At 41.6% G+C, this 20,544-nt stretch overlaps 1 protein-coding gene across 1 annotated transcript in view; it reads right to left on the bottom strand.

Moving 5' to 3' along the window:
* The window catches only part of scn4aa (sodium channel, voltage-gated, type IV, alpha, a), a 58,358-nt gene that overhangs the window by 14,497 nt on the left and 23,317 nt on the right, over positions 1-20,544 (bottom strand). The window contains exons 13-16 of the mRNA XM_084135968.1: positions 19,677-19,821; positions 18,384-18,622; positions 17,267-17,440; positions 16,728-17,084 (exon numbers count right to left, since the gene is read on the bottom strand). Coding sequence (XP_083992094.1) covers positions 16,728-17,084; positions 17,267-17,440; positions 18,384-18,622; positions 19,677-19,821 — 915 coding nt within the window. The remainder of the gene's footprint in view (positions 1-16,727; positions 17,085-17,266; positions 17,441-18,383; positions 18,623-19,676; positions 19,822-20,544) is intronic.

Here is a 20,544-nt window from a genome sequence, read left to right on the forward strand (position 1 = left end):
ACAACCAGGGCACACTGGTGACTTCACTGCTGTGGAACTCAGCATGGGGTTCAGTGTCAGCTGATCTAGTTTTACTTACACTGTAGTTATTGACTAGTAGTAATAGTATAGCCAAGTTTAGTGTCCCAAATGCTGCCTAACAGCCCCTCATCAATTAGCTAGTAATAGACGTAGTTAGATAGCCGCATTTGAATTGACAAGTTGTGCCAGCGCGGGAGAGCCGAGCCAAGGGTAAGCGGGGCAATATATGACTTGTTCATGTATGCTTACCTGGAAGGTGTACCGATCACACGGGACTTAAATGGCACTGGATGAATGATCGGGCTAGGTGTAGGTGACCCGTACCTAGTTGTATCCCACATAGATATCCATATAAAGGCTAGATGTCTTAAGGCTGAGTCACTTCCAGCATCACCGGCGGCCATCTTACCACAGGGAAGCTGTGCAATAAAGTGAGTGATCAGCACGCACACAAATCCTCTTATCTCGCTGAAATCTTGACGGATTTACAAACGGTTTGGTTTCTTACAAACGTTTTCAAAGTGGCTATAATTCTTTCATATGGAAGTCCATTGTTATAATTATTAATATGTATGCAGTATTATAACTACATCTCTGACGTTTATAACAAACCAAACCGTTTGAAAATAGGTAGAAAATTTAGCAAGTTATGGTTATTTAAAAGTACATGCACCATGTTACGAGTGAGCGAGCACCCTGTGGTAAGATGGCCACCATGTGCGGACGTCGACCTCCATTGGCCAGCAGCGCGCACGAGACATCTAGCCTTTATTATATGATATCTATGGTCTCCCATACCTGAATGTGTACTATGTCTATGATTGAGGTGGTAAAAGGATAACCCCTCGGCCTTAATCAGACAACAATCCCCCAAAATGGCAAATGAAAATCCCATGTCAGCCAAGAGGCCAACTGACTGGATGAAATGTTGTCTTTGTCAGACAGACACAAAGGAACCCCTCCAATCACCACCTACCATCATGTTTCTCAACATGATGGCTATAAAATGATTGCCACCAACATTCCACTCTTTCACAAGATGACCAAAATGCCAATGACCCTGGACCTGGAACGACTGGATGAAGGTGGGGGTATAGTAGCTACTTTGAGAAGGAACCAAGCGAAGTATCACCACAATTGTCGAATTCGGTTCAACAACACAAAGTTACTTCATGCCCAGAAGCAACAATACGATGCTCAATGTAGTGAGACAGATGAAGGCCAAACAAAGCATCGCAGAACCATGATGCAGAAAAGTCTAGATGATCAGGTTTGCTTTCTTTGTGATAACATATCTCCTGAATCTGACCTACGTCAGGTAATGACACTGCAACTTAATGACAGACTACATGAATGTGCACAAACACGAAATGATGCTAAATTATTGTTTCAACTAAGTGGTGCTGATGCCATTGCACAGGAGCTGAAATACCATCATTTGTGTCTCATTCATCTTTACAACAGATAGAAACTCCACCTCAGAAGGCTTGAGAAAGAGTCACATAGTGAAACAATTCAACCAGCCATCTTTCCTATGGCTCTTTCTGAACTGGTCGCCTATATTGTTAAAACCAGTCTCAATTCTGATGGTCCTTCTGCCTTCCGTCTCGCAGATACAGTGGGGAGAACAAGTATTTGATACACTGCTGATTTTGCAGGTTTTCCCACTTACAAAGCATGTAAAAGTCTGTAATTTTTATCATAGGTACTCTTCAACTGTGAGTGACGGAATCTAAAACAAAAATCCAGAAAATCACATTGCATGATTTTTAAGTAATTTATTTGCATTTTATTGCAAGACATAAGTATTTGATACATCAGAAAAGCAGAACTTAATATTTGGTACAGAAACCTTTGTTTGCAATTACAGAGATCATACGTTTCCTGTAGTTCTTGACCAGGTTTGCACACACTGCAGCAGGGGTTTTGGCACACTCCTCCATACAGACCTTCTCCAGATCTTTCAGGTTTCGGGGCTGTCGCTGGGCAATACGGACTTTTAGCTCCCTCCAAAGATTTTCTATTGGGTTCAGGTCTGGAGACTGGCTAGGCCACTCCAGGACTTTGAGATGCTTCTTACGAAGCCACTCCTTAGTTGCCCTGGCTGTGTGTTTCGGGTTGTTGTCATGCTGGAAGACCCAGCCACGACCCATCTTCAATGCTCTTACTGAGGGAAGGAGGTTGTTGGCCAAGATCTCGCGATACATGGCCCCATCCATCCTCCCCTCAATGCGGTGCAGTTGTCCTGTACCCTTTGCAGAAAAGCATGCCCAAAGAATGGTTTCCACCTCCATGCTTCACGGTTCGGATGGTGTTCTTGGGGTTGTACTCATCCTTCTTCTTCCTCCAAACACGGCGAGTGGAGTTTAGCCCAAAAAGCTCTATTTTTGTCTCATCAGACCACATGACTTTCTCCCATTCCTCCTCTGGATCATCCAGATGGTCATTGGCAAACTTCAGCCTGGCCTGGACATGCGCTGGCTTGAGCAGAGGGACATTGCGTGCGCTGCAGGATTTTAATCCATGGCGGCGTAGTGTGTTACTAATGGTTTTCTTTGAGACTGTGGTCCCAGCTCTCTTCAGGTCATTGACCAGGTCCTGCCGTGTAGTTCTGGGCTGATCCCTCACCTTCCTCATGATCATTGATGCCCCACTAGGTGAGATCTTGCATGGTGCCCCAGACCGAGGGAGATTGACCGTCACCTTGAACTTCTTCCATTTTTTAATAATTGCGCCAACAGTTGTTGCCTTCTCACCAAGCTGCTTGCCTATTGTCCTGTAGCCCATCCCAGCCTTGTGCAGGTCTACAATTTTATCCCTGATGTCCTTACACAGCTCTCTGGTCTTGGCCATTGTGGAGAGGTTGGAGTCTGTTTGATTGAGTGTGTGGACAGGTGTCTTTTATACAGGTAACAAGTTCAAACAGGTGCAGTTAATACAGGTAATGAGTGGAGAACAGGAGGGCTTCTTAAAGAAAAACTAACAGGTCTGTGAGAGCCGGAATTCTTACTGGTTGGTAGGTGATCAAATACTTATGTCATGCAATAAAATTCTAATTAATTATTTAAAAATCATACAATGTGATTTTCTGGATTTTTGTTTTAGATTCTGTCTCTCACAGTTGAAATGTACCTATGATAAAAAATTACAGACCTCTACATGCTTTGTAAGTAGGAACACCTTAAAAATCAGCAGTGTATCAAATACTTGTTCTCCCCACAGTATGTGCAACCTGTACCAGCAGCGTATCCTTTTTTTAACAGTGGCACTTCCTCTCTGTGGACTACACCTTGCCGTGGTGGAGAGGCTTGTGTGCTCCAATGAACCTGAGACCTATGCCGGTGGGGATTTTATATCCCTGGCAAGTTTAACTAAGCTGGACAGGTCAAAGGAGAGGAGGCAGACAACGCAGACATTATGACTATTTGACAGAAATGGTGGCCATCTTGAAAATGGTGGCCATCCTGAATTTTTGAGTGGCACATACCTTTTTCCAAAAGAGTGTTCCTTGAAGAGTATTTCTGCCTAATTTTATGCTTGCATCACCATTTGAACACTTGAAATAATTAATATTCGACAGGAACGGTGGCCATCTTTAAAAATGGCGGCCATCTTGAATTTTTGAGGGACAAGCATCTTTTTCTATTAACTTTTCTATTAACTTTCATCTTTTTCTATGTCCTTTAGAGAGTATTTGTATCAAATTTTATGCTTGGATCACTGTTTGAATAATTGATATAATAAGCATTGAATAGCAATGGCCGCCATTTTGAAAAATGGCCGCCATATTAAATTTTTGAGTGGCCAACGCCTTTTTCCAAAATAGTGGCCCTTAGAGAGTATCTGTGCCAAATTTCATGCTTCTATACCAAAGTGAACGATTTTTTTACTAATCTGCTGCACTAATAAGAGAGATCAGACGGGTATAAAGGCAGAATGTCGTTGGTTCATCTATGATCAACAAATCTTGGTTCATATGAACATACAAAGCATCAAAACCAGGCATACTTTTATGAAATTATATCATTCCAAGAAAAAAGTTGTCAGTCTTATTTTATGAGAATTAAGTCATATAATTTTAACCCCATCAGTTTTTTCTGATGTCACAGTATGGTTTATTTTGTAATATTACCTATTGCACTGATGCAGTACTTAAAAACTATTTTTGACACTTAATTTGTAAGGATTTGTGGGTGTATTTAAAGCTCCAAAACAATAAAACATCTGTAAAGGATCCACTGGAGGTAAGTGTGAATGAGAACCCAAGTGCAGTTTATTATAAACAAAACCAAACATGAAACAAAAACATGGCGTGGCATGAAAACTCAAAAACATGAACATGAAAAGGACTCACAACAGTGGTTTACAGGAAACAATACTTGACAAAGACACATGGCAAACATGAGGACTTAAATACACAGACTAATGACAAGACAAGGGACACCTGTGAACAATGATCAGACAATTAACCAATGACAAGACACATGGCAGGATCACATGACAGACATGGAATCACATGACATGAACAAACCCAAAAACAAAACCGTGACAGATCCCGCCCCCCTCTAAGGGCGGCTCCCGACGGCCAACAAAACCCCAAAAAAACAAAATTCCAGGAGGGTGGTGGAGCGGAGGCGGTCTTGGGGGAGGGATGGAGGGCCAGGCCCGTGCAGGCGGACAGGACATGGGTCATGGCATGGCGTGGACGGGCCTGGGTCGTGGCAAGGCGTGGACGGGCCTGGACCGTGGCATGGCGTGGGTGGACCTGGACCGTGGCAAGGCGTGGGCAGACCTGGGCCGTGGCAAGGCATGGGTGGACCTGCCAGTGCAGGAAGCCAGGGCGGACCTGACAGTGCAGGTGGCCAAGGTGGACCAGACAGTTCAGGTGGCCAGGGTGGACCAGACAGTTCAGGGGACCATGGCGGCGCGGCAAGGACCCTACTGCCCCCCCCCCCAAAATTTTCTTGGGGACAGCTTTGTGGTTATGGGCTGGAACAGACAACAGCTCAGGAACATAAATGATGTGAAAAGTCTCAGCAGACGTGACGTGAACAGTCTCTGGCTCGGCAGACGTGACGTGAACAGTCTCTGGCTCGGCAGACGTGACGTTGAACAGGCTCTGGCTCGGCAGACGTGACGTGAACAGGCTCTGGCTCGGCAGGCGCGACGTGAACTTCAAATGTGTGCACAGACCACACACACCATATGGCTGTGGCCATAATGGTTAGTGTAGCCGTCACTGAGGGCTCAGGATTAGTGGCAGCCATCTCTGCTGAGGGCTCAGGTTCAGGCGTGGCGGCGGCCATCTCTGCTGAGGGCTCAGGTTCAGGCGGCGGCCATCTTGTCCGGAGACACTGGCTCGGCGGCAAACGTGGCGTGAACAGACTCAGACATGGCAGGCATGACGTGAAGAGACTCAGACACGGCAGACATGACGTGAAGAGACTCAGGCTTGGCAGGCATGACGTGAAGAAACTCAGGCTTGGCAGGCATGATGTGAAGAGACTCAGGCTTGGCAGGCATGACGTGAAGAGACTCAGGCTTGGCAGACATGGCATGAAGTGGTTCAGGCTGAGAGGATATTGTGGGTTTGTGGTGTTCCTCATCCATTAAACCCACAGTAAGAGTTGAGCCACTTAACAAAAGGGCATAGTCAATATAATGGGCCAGGGAAAAATAAATTTTTCCCCCTGGCAATTGGGACCGCACCGGATCGTTCAGCCCAAAACAAAAAATGTCTTTAAGAGCCACATCATTAAATTTTACCTGGCAACACAGTCCACAAAATTTCTCCACATGTTTCCAGGGGAAGATTCCCCAGGCGTAGGTTTAGGAGGGCAACCACTGGGTTCGTTGGAGGTCAAGTATTCTGTAAAGGATCCACTGGAGGCAAGTGTAAATGAGAACCCAAGTGCAGTTTATTATAAACAAAACCAAACATGAAACAAAAACATGGCGTGGCATGAAAACATGGACATGAAAAGGACTCACAACAGTGGTTTACAGGAAACAATACTTGACAAAGACACATGGCAAACATGAGTGTCACGTATAGGTGAGGATGCAAATGCAAGTAACAAATGTAAATTTATTTACACAAATAAACACAAAACCGAAATCCAGGATATCAGGTAACAAAGACTTGAAGCAGAGGCAGGTAACAATGACCGATAGTTAACAAAACAAGAGACAATGCTTATATAGACAGATCTAAATAAATAACAGGTGTGCCGGTGCTGATGAGGTAGTAATCAGTTTATCAGTCCAGGTGATGACAATCAGCACAAAAACATACACACACGAACGGACCACGTTTAGCCAACCGTGACAGTACCGCCCTCTAAGGAGTGGCTTCCAGACACTCCATACCAAACAGAAACAAGAGTCCAGGTGGGTGGAGGAACGGAGGTGGACCTGGGGGAGGGACGGAGGGCTTGAAAACCAAGGCAGAGCCGGTAGAACAGGAAGCCAAGACGGAGCCGGCCGAGCAGGAAGCCAGACTGGAACCGGAATCCAAGTTGCGCTGGAGGCAACAGGAACCTGGGTAGAAGGAGAGACAGAGAGACAAGATACACGGAAGGCCTCACGGCCAGGTTAGAGGGTTCAGTATTCGCCATCTTGGATGAGGCAGAGAGTTCAAAGAGCTTGGGATCGGCCATCTTGGGCCAGGCAGAGAGTTCAAAGAGTTTGAGATCGGCCATCTTGGGCCAGGCAAAGCGTTCAAAGAGTTTGAGATCGGCCATCTTGGGTAGGGCAGAGAGACTAGGGAACTCAGGAACGGTCATATTGGCTAAGGCCGAGAGTCGATGGAGCTTGGGAACGGTCATGTTGGCTGACCTATAGGGCACAGGAAACTCAGAGGCGACCATCTCAGCTTTGACAGGACTCTCAGGAAATACAGATACATACCTTATGGTCAGGACAGGGAATTCAGGAAACTCAGGTTCAGCCAACTTGGTCAGAACAGGAAGCTCAGGGGACTCGGGTTTGGACCTTTCAGCCATGACAGGAACTGCCATCTCATGAACAGACTCAGACGATTCAGCCATCTCGTGAACAGACTCAGACGATTCAGCCATCTCGTGAACAGACTCGGGCATGGCGACGGTCATCTTGGGAACTGGATCGAGCATGGCGGCGGCCATCTTAGGAACTGGATCGAGCATGGCGACGGCCATCTTGGGCACTGGTTCGGGCAAAAGCTCATGCAGGCTTGGCTCTACAGCCTGCATAGCTTGGTGCTCACTACTCCCCCGAAAAAAATTATTAAGGTGAGACCTCCTCCTCGATCTCATCTCTAAGGAAGGGAAATCTGCTCCCACACCGTCGAAAACCCTACTCATCTCGGTCGACAACGCTTGAAACGAAGCACAGCATGGGTGCCGGTTCTCCCATATAGCAGTTCCTCACAATGCCACTTGACCAGTGAGCAGAGTCAAAACAAATGCCACTTTAGAGTTCTCCTTCTCAAACATGCTGGGTTGCCTGGACAGATACATATCACACTGATTAATAAAGTCTTTACAAACGTTGGGCTCACCCGCATATCTCTCCGGGATAAGTAGGTTCGTCTCCGGTCGATCACTCGACTCCGTAGGTGTGAGAGGAACTGGCGGTATGGGTGTCGCGGTAGGACTCTTCAGACCCTGGATCTGTCGCGCCAGTTCCTCCATCTGTTGCCAATGCCCGTGCCGCGCCTCATCTCGGCATCTCTCTCCCGATGCTGTTCTCTGCGAGAGGTGTCAAGATTGATAAACTTCAAAAGAGCCACGGTACTTGCTGCATCCATGTTTGGTCAGATCATTCTGTCACGTATAGGTGAGGATGCAAATGCAAGTAACAAATGTAGATTTATTTACACAAATAAACACAACTGAAATCCAGGATATCAGGTAACAAAGACATGAAGCAGAGGCCGGTGACAATGACAATGATCCGACAGCTAACAAAACAAGAGACAATGCTTATATAGACAGATCTAAATAAATAACAGGTGTGCCGGTGCTGATGAGGTAGTAATCAGTTTATCAGTCCAGGTGATGACAATCAGCACAAAAACATACACACACGAACGGACCACGGTTAGCCAACCGTGACAATGAGGGCTTAAAAACACAGACTAATGACAAGACAAGGGACACCTGAGAACAATGATCAAACAAATAACCAATGACAAGACACATGGCAGGATCACATGACAGACATGGAATCACATGACATGAACAAACCCAAAAACAAAACCGTGACAACATCATTACCAATATATTTTGCTTAGTCAAGTTACTTAATACTATATTAATCATAATAGTGTCATGATACTATATTAATACCGAGCACACATTATTTGGCACTCAGTCACCTAGTTCAAAATGCCCAGACCATTTGACAACATATCAGCCTAATGTATGAAATACGTCAAGCTTCCTGAGAAACACACCAGTAGAAGCAGGTGCTGTGATTTTCACATTGCACATCAGAGTTACATGCCAAATGAGGCCACTGATATTTGGTTTCCCGTGTTACCCTCCTCTAGCAAACTTTTTTCATCCAGCCCACTAAACTTGGAGTGCAGATGCAACTCATGCCAGTTCTCAATGCTCTATGATTTGTTTGCACTCCATCATGTGGAGTATTCTGCCGATTATGCTTCAGGACCCTCTGGTTTTTCCTCAGTAAACCCTTTTAACATACAAATGTAAAAAAGAATTAAAAAAGGTTATTCAAATTTAACATTGGAATTTACGTTAAGGATTAGGGTATGTCCCTCTGTCTGTTCCCATTGGCAACTAACAATATTTTTGCCAAAATACGGTAAAGTTTGAAGCACATCCTTTGACACCAGCAACAAACCGAACATCCAAAACAATGCTGTGTGATGGGCTAACCGAACTGTGACGGGCAACATCATGACTATGACAAGAAAAAACTGGTGTGCTTGAGCATTCTGTCCTTTTTAGGGTTGCATCTTGTGACATCATGTCCCGTTTTTGGTCTGTTTGCATGTCTTTGGTCCGGGTTACATTCATATTTCATTCGAACCGCACCAGAGTTCGTTTGGAAGCAGAACGAGACCCATCTTTTCAGCGGACTCATGGTTGGTGCGCACCAGAGCAATCGCGCCAGGGTTCGTTTTAATCGAACCAAACATGCCAAGTGTGAACACATGCTAAATTTGCAACTAATACTGCCATTTAAAAGTTATGGGTCAGTAAGATTTTTTAAAAAGAAAGTAGTCATTTTATTCAGCAAGAATTCATTAAATTGATCAAAAGTGACAGTAAAGATATTCCTAATGAGGCAAAAGATTTCTGTTTCAAATAAATGCTGTTCTTTTGAACTTTCTATTCATCAAATAATTCTGAAAGAAAAAAAAAATGTGTCGGTTTCCAAAAAAATATTAACTGCTTTAAACTTTGATCATAATAAGAAATGTTTCTTGAGAAAATTCAGCTTTGCACAACAGTTAATTTAATTGGTAATAATATTTCACAATATCACTGTTTTTACTGTATTTTTTGATCAAGTAAATGCAGCCTTGGTGAGCATAAGAGACTTAAAAAAAAGAAAAGAAATTTAAATCTCACCAGCCCCAAACTTTTGAATGATTATATATTGTCAGCTGCTTTTTCTTATTTGCATTTAGCATTGTTTTCCTCTCCTTTCAATGACCTTATAAGAACAGGGAGCTGCGACATGGATCTTCCGCTTCTATCGCTGTGTTTCTTAGCTGTCCATGTTTGTTTCTTGTGCGCCAAGACATTCACTTGAGCTGGGTCTTAGCACACAGCCAAGATCAAAACCAGTGTTTGCTGGCTCCAGTCATACTATGTAAATAGAGGACAGCACCAAACATGTAGCTGTGGCTTGCAATGCCTGTTTGTCCAGAAGACAAGTGCAGTAGAGGGTAAATACGAGAAGAGTGTGTGTGTGTGTGTGTGTGTGTGTGTGTGTGTGTGTGTGTGTGTGTGAAATGTATGTTAGCCATGGGTTGTGTTGAGTAATAATAGGTTTGCAAGCTCGCTAAGACAGGCCATTTCCTTTTCTCTATGTATAACCTGAGAGGAAGTGTATTCAGTCAGCAGCTCCAATATGGTAATTATGTGCACAGCTGCTAGCAGCTCATCTGCATCTCCTTCTGTAACAACACATGAAGTTAGCAGGCTAGTTTTCACTTAAAAAGCCAAGTCAAGTCAAATTTATTTGTACAGAGCTTTTCACAACATACATTGATTCGAAGCCGCTTTACAATTACTTGCCTACTTCCACCAGAGCAGCGGTGTCTTTAGCCATTTTCAAGAAACCACTAAAGACATCTCTTTCATGAACACGTGACCCATTAAAACGAACACACTACTGTACCTTCACCTTAAACAAATCCTTGCTGCATGACCTGTGCTAAACTAAGAGAGAATTATCTTAGCACTTATTCTATTGTTGCCCTTTTGTTGGATAAATTGCTTTGACTGTTTTTCCTCTTTTGTAAGTTATTGTGGATAAAAGTGTCTGTTAAATGTTATGTAAATATAGAGCTGGGCGATACTATAGTTTACATTTTGCGATGACGCAAGCAATCAAGCAGATTAGCTATATAGTATGAATCGCTTTATGAGAATGTACTGTATGTATGCAAATATAGTTTAAAATATACCACACTGTGACGTCAGCATGTATGTGTAACATTGGGTTTTGTTCATGTGTTCATGTCTTTCATTTTGTAATTAATGCTCAGTCTTGAGCTGTGTTCAAAAACATCCCCTATACTCTCATTCACTGTTTCCTACATTACTCTATTAATATAGTCCACTTGAAGGAGTGAATGAAAACGAGTGAGCGGATTCAGACACTGAGTGCGCTGGAAGGGCTGCCGTTTTTGCATAGTTTGAGCTTGCTGTAATTCTGTTTAATAATCATTTGAAACTCAGCAAACTGGCAGCTCCAGTAGTAATGAGAAGATTTATCTTGAACTCTGGTTAGGGCTGCCTGCATCTAACTCCACTTTTAGACATACACTTGCAAACTTCCTTAAGCACTTCCCCTTGGGGGAATCCCTGCCAACATTTTGAAGTTTATTTTGAACATCCCCTCAACCCCTCAATTTTGACAAAAGGAGCGAGTCAACTCAATATGTACACTATACAGGCAGATTCATAGACAACAACACAACACGATTTTGACGTCACAGCAGATCACGCTTAATTTTCTCCAGAGTTATTTTTACAACTGCATAATACTTCTAGCTACCTTAAGCTTTACACAGTTTTAGTTTATTGTACTGTTATCATTTTCGTTTGTGTCATTTTTTATATTGTCTCCAACAGCCCAAGCATACACACAGGCCTATAGAATGGTGCGTAAAAGGAAAAAAATGGGGGAAAAAATGTAAATCAGCTCCATTGCGGATTCCAAGTGATCAAGGGCTTAAGCGCGTTCCATTTAAACACATTGCAAGGGTTCTGCAAGTAGTGTGCACTCATGCGACGTTAGCGAGGGAAGGGCATAAAAAATTGGACTTAAATGCAGACATGGAAACTAGCATGTATAAACCTTAATTAAACACTTTATTAATCAATTAAAAAGGAATTTATACCTGTAATATATATCGTTGTGCCCACATTGGAGCAGCGGTTTGCAAAATGGATGGATGATTCAGCTGTGGTGCATTATGGGATTGAGAGAGTGCACTCGATAACATTCACTATAGTTTCGGACACCACTACAAATGGCTGTCCCCTCAAATAGTGCCCTGTTTAAGGGTATAGGGGACACAGCCTTAGGCTTAGTGGTTTCTTAGTATTTTTGTCTGGTTTACCGGTACAATATCTAAACATTCTTAAATCAAGATACATTTTCCTTGAGATGCAAAATGTGTATCAAATAAAGTGAGTTTATGCTTAAAAAAAAAAAAAAAAAAAAAAAGTCCGTAGGGTAAGAAAATAAACTTAATTCAATGGGGAAACAAGATTATGTTTCCTATTCCATTGACAGACTTTTTTTTTCGTTTTAAAGGAACACTCCACCGTTTTTTCATATTAAACTATGTTATTCCCTTAACTAAGACGAGTTGATACATACCTCTCTTGCACTCAATTGCTCTGGCATAGCAGATCTTTTTACTGCGCCGAGTCGAAGTGCTCCCGAGTGCTATTCCGCCATACATTATAGTTATCCTTTTTACCCGCTTAGAAAAGCGCCACGTTTTATTTTGTGTCACCATACTTGGTCATGTAACTACTCGTGTAACTGTATTTATATAGGGAAAACGTGGAGGTGTTTGGTCGCTTTTAACTTCATCTCTGTTTGGTCCCTAATGAATGAACTGGGCTAAGCTAAGTGCTATCAAAGTGTCGCCGCGCGCCAGAGCGATTGAGTGCATGCACTGAGACAAGAGAGGTATGTATCAACTCGTCTTAGTTAAGGGAATAACATAGTTTAATATGAAAAAAACGGTGGAGTGTTCCTTTAAGCATAAACTCACTTAATTGTAATACATTTGTCAGAAAACAAGACTTAATATCTTATGGCATATTCCTTCTCAAGTAAATGTATCTGGATTTAAACATTATAATAAATAAATAAGATTTCAGCATTAATTTTTCATTTAAGAGACATTTAAAGAATTTTTCCCATTGAAATTCAGCAAATGGTTATACACTACAGGCTGCCCTACATATGAAAGTTGAAATGTTATGACTTATTAACACCTGGTTACACAGAGGAATCAGATGCTAACTGCTGTGCCACCTGAATGTCAACAACAGCCGGCCTGCCATCAGCTGTGCTGAAAATCCTTTGGGTTTGGCTTGGTTGCTATGCTAAAGCTTCAGATCAGGACAGCTTCAGGCTAACAGTTATAAAGATTAACAGCTTAGCAGTGGCAGCAGATGTAATAATAATAATAAATATAGCTGCGAGCAGCGATTGCGGGCCCAAGCCGGTGGCACCGCCATCCTGGTGCCTTTAGTTACACTAAAGGCACTGGGGTGGCGGTGTCACCGGCTTGGGCCCTCCATCGCTGCTCGCAGCTATATATATATATATATATATATATATATATATATATATATATATATATCAATCAGACAAGTAGTATTCTCTGTCTTGTCACTTACAAAAAAATAAAAAAATAATATATTATTATTTTATTATTTATATATTATTTTATATATGTCTGAAATATCCCAAAAATCTACATTCAAACCAAAATATCTGACTTCCTGTTGGTCGGAGCTAATGACTGTAAATTAGAAAGTTGTCCGGCTCGATGAGACCAATATACGTACTGATTTTTGTAACTGTGGGTAAAACTAACCCCAACACTTTTGTCAAAAGCATTTTGAAAGTGACACACTTCCTGCTTCCAGTTGGTGGCGCTATAACTTTGACTCACAATAGTTACATCCATCTGATCGGCCTCTTACCATGAACACACTGCTGAAGTTTCATCAGTATCAGTTAATGTGTGCAGTAGTTATAACACTTTGTGTTTCTCTTTTTTCACCATAAATTCGTGTCCTCGCCACGGCCAAACCGTTCGAGATATCAAAAATCCGTCCGCAATTTAGCATTCTCAATGTCTTGACTTCATACACACCAAGTTTGGTGGCGATTGAATTAATTCTCTAGGAGGAGTGTTTCAAATTCCACAGCAAGCGTTCTCCAAACAACCCATAATAGCTGTCTTCCTGTTGGGCTGACGTATAACTGAAGAGTGCGAAAGTTGTTTGGCCCGATGAGATCTATATGTGTACTGAGTTTCATATTAATTCATGCAAGCTAGTTTGATCTATGGACCAAGTATTCGGACCCCATTCAAGGGGGCGCTGTTGAGCCACGCCCTGGTACCAGCTTCAGCTCAGCCCTGATGGCTGCAGGTTCTGACCTGTGTGCAAAGTTTCAAGAGTTTTCGAGCACGTTAAGGGCCCCAAAAGCCCCTGAAACCTTGAAAAACAATTATAAAAGCAAATTTCTCCTAACAGACAAATCCCCCACACCCCCCACAGACACAGTGTGTGAAAGGATTATTGATATCTTAGATACTGTTGCCGTGGCAACGCATCAAACTTTAATATTCTTTTTGGATGCATTTGAGTCTTTTATATATATATATATATATAAACACATATTATATATATATATATATATATACATACACACACACACACACATATATATATATATAAAAGACTCAAATGCATCCAAAAAGAATATTAAAGTTTGATGCGTTGCCACGGCAACAGTATCTAAGATATCAATAATCCTTTCACAGGTCTACATCTGCTGTGTGTCTACATTATACACATAAAGTTTTAAGCAAATCGGGTAAAAATAAGAGAGTGATTTCAAAGCATTTTGAAAGTGACAAACTTCCTGCTGCCAGTTGGTGGCGCTATAAGTTTGACTCACAATAGTCACATCCATGTGATCGGCCTCTTACAGCGAACACACTGCGGAAGTTTCATCAAGATCAGTTAATGTATGCTGAAGTTATAATACACTTCCTGTGTTCCTTATTCGCCATAAATTTGTTTCCTCGCCACGGCCAAACCTTTCGAGATATCAAAAATCCGTCCGCAATTTAACATCCTCAATGTCTTGACTTCATGCACACCGACTTTGGTGGGGATTGGATGAATTCTCTAGGAGGAGTATTTCAAATTCCACAGCAAGCGTTTTCCAAACAACCCATAATAGCCAACTTCCTGTTGGGCTGGCGTAAAACTTGACCAGGGAAAGTTGTTCGGCCTGATGAGATCTATATGTGTACTGAGTTTCATATTAATTCATGCAAGCGTGTTTGATATATGGACCAAGTTTTCAGACCCTGTTCAAGGGGGCGCTGTTGAGCCCCCCTGCCACGCCCATTTCTGAAACTTTTCACATGTCTACTGGCTAATAAGTGTTATGTGTCTGTCGAGTTTCATCCAATTTCAAGCATGCTAAGAGTCTCAAAAGCATCCGAAAAGAATATTAAAGTTTGATGCATTGCCGCGGCAACAATATCTAAGATATCAATAATCCTTTCCCAGGTCTACATCTGCCGTGTATTTACATTATACACATAAAGTTTGAAGCAAATCGGGTAAAAATAAGAGGGTGATTTCAAAGCATTTTGAAAATGACAAACTTCCTGCTGCCAGTTGGTGGCGCTATAACTTTGACTCACAATAGTTACATCCATCTGATTGGCCTCTTACCACGAACACACTGCTGAAGATTCATCAAGATCAATTAATGTATGCAGAAGTTATACCACTTCGTTTTTATCTTTTCTCGCCATAAATTTGTTTCCTCGCCACGGCCAAACCGTTCGAGATATCAAAAATCCGTCCGCAATTTAGCATCCTCAATGTCTTGACTTCATGCTGACCGAGTTTGGTGGCAATTGAAAGAATTGCCTTGGAGGATTATTTCAAATTCCAGAGCAAGCGTTCTCCAAACAACCCATAATAGCCGACTTCCTGTTGGGCTGGCGTAAAACTTGACCAGGGAAAGTTGTTCGGCCCGATGAGATCTATAAGTGTACTGAGTTTCATATTAATTCATGCAAGCGTGTTTGATCTATGGACCAAGTTTTCAGACCCCGTTCAAGGGTGAAAAATCCCCCCCACCCCTCACACACACAGAGACAGAGAGAGAGAATTCTCCAGAAAAATCCACATTCAAACCAAAATATCTGACTTCCTGTTGGTCGAAGCTAATGTCTGTAAATTAGAAAGTTGTCCGGCTTGATGAGAACAATATACATACCAAGTTTTGTTGCTGTAGATGAATCTACCCCCCCCACACTTTGATCAAAAGGTGGCGCTACTGAGCCATTCCACCACGCCCGTTTCTGAAACTGCGCACATGTCTGCTGGCTAATAAATGTGATGTGTCTGTCGAGTTTCATCCAATTTCAAGCATGCTAAGAGTCTCAAAAGCATCAATAAAGAATATTGATAGCTTAGATACTGTTGCCATGGCAACGCATCAAACTTTAATATTCTTTATTTTGAAGCAAATCAGGTAAAAATAAGAAGGTGATTTCAAAGCATTTAAAGATCAGTTAATGTATGCTGAAGTTATAACACACTTCCTGTTTCTGTTTTCACGCCATAAATTCATTTCCTCGCCATGGCCAAACCGTTCGAGATATCAAAAATCCGCTGCCAATTTAGAATCCTCAATGTCTTGCCTTCATGCTGACAAAGTTTGGTGGTGATCAGATGAATTTTCTAGGAGGAGTGTTTCAAATTCCATTGCATACGTTTTTCAAACAACCCATAATAGCTGACTTCCTGTTGGGCGGAGCTAATAACATAGAGTGCGGAAGTTGTTCAGCCCGATGAGTTCTATATGTGTACTGAGTTTCATACAAATATATTCTTGTATGTGTCCAAGATTTCATATTGCATTCTAGGGGGCGCTGTTGAGCACCCCGCCACGCCCGGGTACCATCTTCAGCCCGCCCTAATGGCCGCGGGTTCTGACCTGTGTGCAAAGTTTCATGAGTTTTCAGGGCTTGGGCCCTAATGATGTTCCCTCTCAGTGCAAAGGAAAATAGTTACATATCAGAGCAGTGCTGTACTGAAAGCTTTCTTGCACATGCAATGTCAAAGATACGCTGCTGTCTTTTTACAGAACACTTCTAAATGATGATTGCAGCGGTTAAAATTTTCTGCCAGAATCAATTCTTATCATGTTTGTACAATCTCCGCTTCACTTACCACTAGGTTTCCAATGACCATGACCATCATGAAGACTATCAAACACATGTTTGCTCCCGCCACCTCCATGCAGTCCCACATGGTCTCGATCCACTCTCCACACAAGATCCGGAAGACGATGAGGAAAGAGTGGAAGAAGTCGTTCATGTGCCACCTGGGAAGCACGCAGTCCTGAGAAATCTTACAAACACAGTCCTTGTAGCTCTTGCCAAAGAGCTGCATGCCCACCACGGCGAAGATGAAGACGATGATGGCCAGGACAAGTGTTAGGTTCCCCAGGGCACCAACTGAGTTGCCGATGATCTTGATCAGCATGCTAAGGGTGGGCCAAGATTTAGCGAGTTTGAAGACACGTAGCTACTTCCAGCATATCCGTCAGAGATGGGCACAAACATACACATAGAGACACAATTACATACAAAGTTAAACCACACACCATTTTTATGAGTATTTCATGAATTTTAACAGGTTAAAGAGGATATCAATCACACAAACCATAAAATAATGAAACAGATCGAGGGGTTGAGATTCAGACTTACCAAACGGAAGGACCTGAGAACGGACAATCCCTGAACATTGGCCAGTCCCAACTCTACCAGACTGAGTGTGACAATGATGCTGTCAAAAATGTTCCACCCCACCTGGAAGTAGTAGTAGGGGTCCAAAGCAATAAGCTTGAACACCATTTCAGCTGTGAAGATTCCTGTAAATACCTTGAAGAATAAGGTTTAATCTTCTGTGAGATAAGAATGGAAACATAAACGGTCAATTTCAAGGTACACTATGTAGCTCTTGGTGCTCTAGCGGTTAATAAACAAAACTACATATATATGACGAGTCACGCAGGTACTACGGTTGTTGTCCCACTCGGTCTAAAATAGTCTGAATATAAACACTTATTATAGGCGTGCAGTCATTCAGGATAAGACAGGAAGATGGATTCAAGATGGACTCGCTCATTATATACATACATTTTGAACAAAAAAGTTACATAGTGTACCTTTAAAGGGATACTCCACCCAAAAATTAAAAGTATCATTTAATCAACCTCATGCCACGAAATGATAGGTGTGTGAAAACAGTACTATTTTAAACTTTTTAAACAATAAACAATCGCTTCAGGTAAACTGTCAACAATGGGATGACATGAGGGTGAGTAAAGATGATAGAATTTTCATTTTGGGGCAGAGTATCACTTTAATACTATTAATGACCAAAATGAATGACCTGATAATCATGCTTTGCTGTTATTAACAGTTGCTTTGTCTTGATGCTAATGCCTACACTTAAATGACTTTACTAAAATAGGAAAGCTTTTGTCTGCAAAGACGTCTGATTTCTCAGGCAAGCCCAGAAAGGGAAGATACACACATTCAACCTATTACCGTTTCTGTTCACAGTGATTCTGATCTTCTGATCTTATTGATTTAAGGTTCCATGCTAGTTCAAGCTGCAAAAAAATGCTGGTCAACCAGCATGGCCCTGGTTAAGCTAGTTAAGATGACTGGTAGGGACATCAGCATAGGGACCAGCATCCAAATCACAACTATGCATTCTGACATACAGAATGCATAGATTTTCAGCCAGGTAAATTCTCAAGATTAATATTTCTACAGAGTTTTGACAGTAATCCAGAAGTATTGATGTAACACTAACCAAGTTGCCCACTGAGAGAACATGTTCGAAATCCGGACTCATGGGGTAGTGCTCCATGGCCATGAAAAGAGTGTTGAGCACAATGCAGATGGTGATACCTAGATCGACAAATGGGTCCATCACTACAAAATGAACCCAGTTCTTAAAGATGATCCAGGGAGCCCAGCAGTCCCATTTAAGGAAAATATCAGCGAATTTATACCAGCCTGGGGGACAAGGCCTCTGAGCATCTTCAAAATCTGGGGAGACAAACAAATAGAGAAAGAGATATTGAAAAAGTTTTTTCGTTTACAGTGAGCGGTAATAGCATTAAGAGCAATGAATGAACACCAGAAGAGTGACAGCAACAAGCTCTGCCAGTCTAAAGTCAGTCCATGGCTCTGAAATAGCCCAAAGATTAGCACCACTCTGATTAAGTTAACAGGTATTTTCTCTACACATAATGTGACCTTTGCTTGGTATAAATCTCTAGCTCCAGACAATAGACACACTAAAACAGTTCTGTCACACCATGGCACACTAATCTAGAAAACTGCACTTTATATTAAAATTCAAGAACATAGGGCCTCATTTATAAAAAGTGTATGGATTTTAGCATACGCTAAATCTGGAATTCTAAGCAATTCTTGCCGCTCTACGTTCTCAAGTAAAGGATTTGGACGTTGACTGGTGATCTTATATGTTAATGACATTAATTAGGCGCCGTTTACAAGCTGGAGATCTGAAACCATTCAGCTGCGCACAATTTCAAAGTAATTTACGATTCACATCTTTAAGAGAGGCGTACACGTTTTTGTGAGTACGTTCGTTCTCAGAATCACATGTACGCACATTGGAGAAATAATCGTAAGATCAAAAGTAGGACAGTTTCTACCCAAAATTTTATAAATGAAGCCCATAGAAAATACCTGTGAGTATTTAGCATGTCTTCGATGTTTTAACCAGATCATTACAGAATGTCCTGCAAACCATACCTTCCCAAAACAAAACAAAAATTAATTTCATGGTTGTAAATGTATTAATTTGTTGAGCCTGTGCAGTGATGGTAATATTAATAACAATTTTGTTTACTTTTGTATAACAAACCATTTTGGTACTGTGTTGGGACACCACTTGATGTTCAACATAAAGCTCTGACATTCTGGGACATCTGGAGAAGCACAATAAATGGAAAAACTCTAAAGGCTTCTAGACATGCTCCTCAGTGACAATAGCTACTTAATGAGGTATCCGAAGGAACATCCTTTTAATTTGCAGTTAATAAACTTTCAAGGAGTTTCTTCAAGCTAGTACCCTCCATCGTGGCCGTGAGCACACTGATGGCACTAGCTGTTCTCTTGGAGAGTTTCGGCTGGTCCAGGAACTGCATGCTGTGTTTGGAGCTCATGGACCTGTCATCCTCTTCAGGAGGATCTCTTGTGAGTTTCTCTTGTGATAACTGGAGGATAAATGAAACAGTACGCATGTCAAAACGGATGTCAAATAAAAGCTTTTTCAACAATCTAGAGTGAAGAGATTCTAATTTACAATTTCTAAATGACTCGAAAACAGACTTCTATTTACCATTTAGTTATTGCTGTACAATGAGCATGATGGCATGCATCAAAACATCAAGATCATACGAAACATACAGTATGTTGAAACTTTTGACTGGTTGTGTATAAATAGTACAGTAATAAGGGGTGTAAAAAGTACTGAGTAATTGTACTTACGTTAAAGTACATATACTGTCAATTTTTTTTTGTCAAATTAAAATTCTGTGTATCTACCCAAATCTACCAAATGGTAAAATAGTATCTACGTTTAATTGTACTAAGTTTTTAAAAGCTGAAAAATGAAACTTTGGAAAACAAGAGGCGTAAGAGATTTTACAGTATTAGTATATTTTATGCAAAAATTACTATTTTCAATTAAATCACTATTTTCTCAGTGTTCTGACCACGTAAAACTCTACAACACAGCAGATGTTAAAGTAAACCAATATCCTGTAACCTTGATCAAATATTCTCAGTAGATGATTATACAGTGGTTTGACATTTGAATATAGTGATTTTTAGACTAATAATCAAGACTAATCATGAACCGTGTTCACACTTTCATGTTCATGACTCAAGTTCATCCTTCGACAGCGATGGTTATTACAAAAACACATTACTACACA

Source organism: Abramis brama (assembly GCF_963993115.1).
Source record: "Abramis brama genome assembly, chromosome: 14".
Lineage (NCBI taxonomy): Eukaryota > Metazoa > Chordata > Actinopteri > Cypriniformes > Leuciscidae > Abramis > Abramis brama.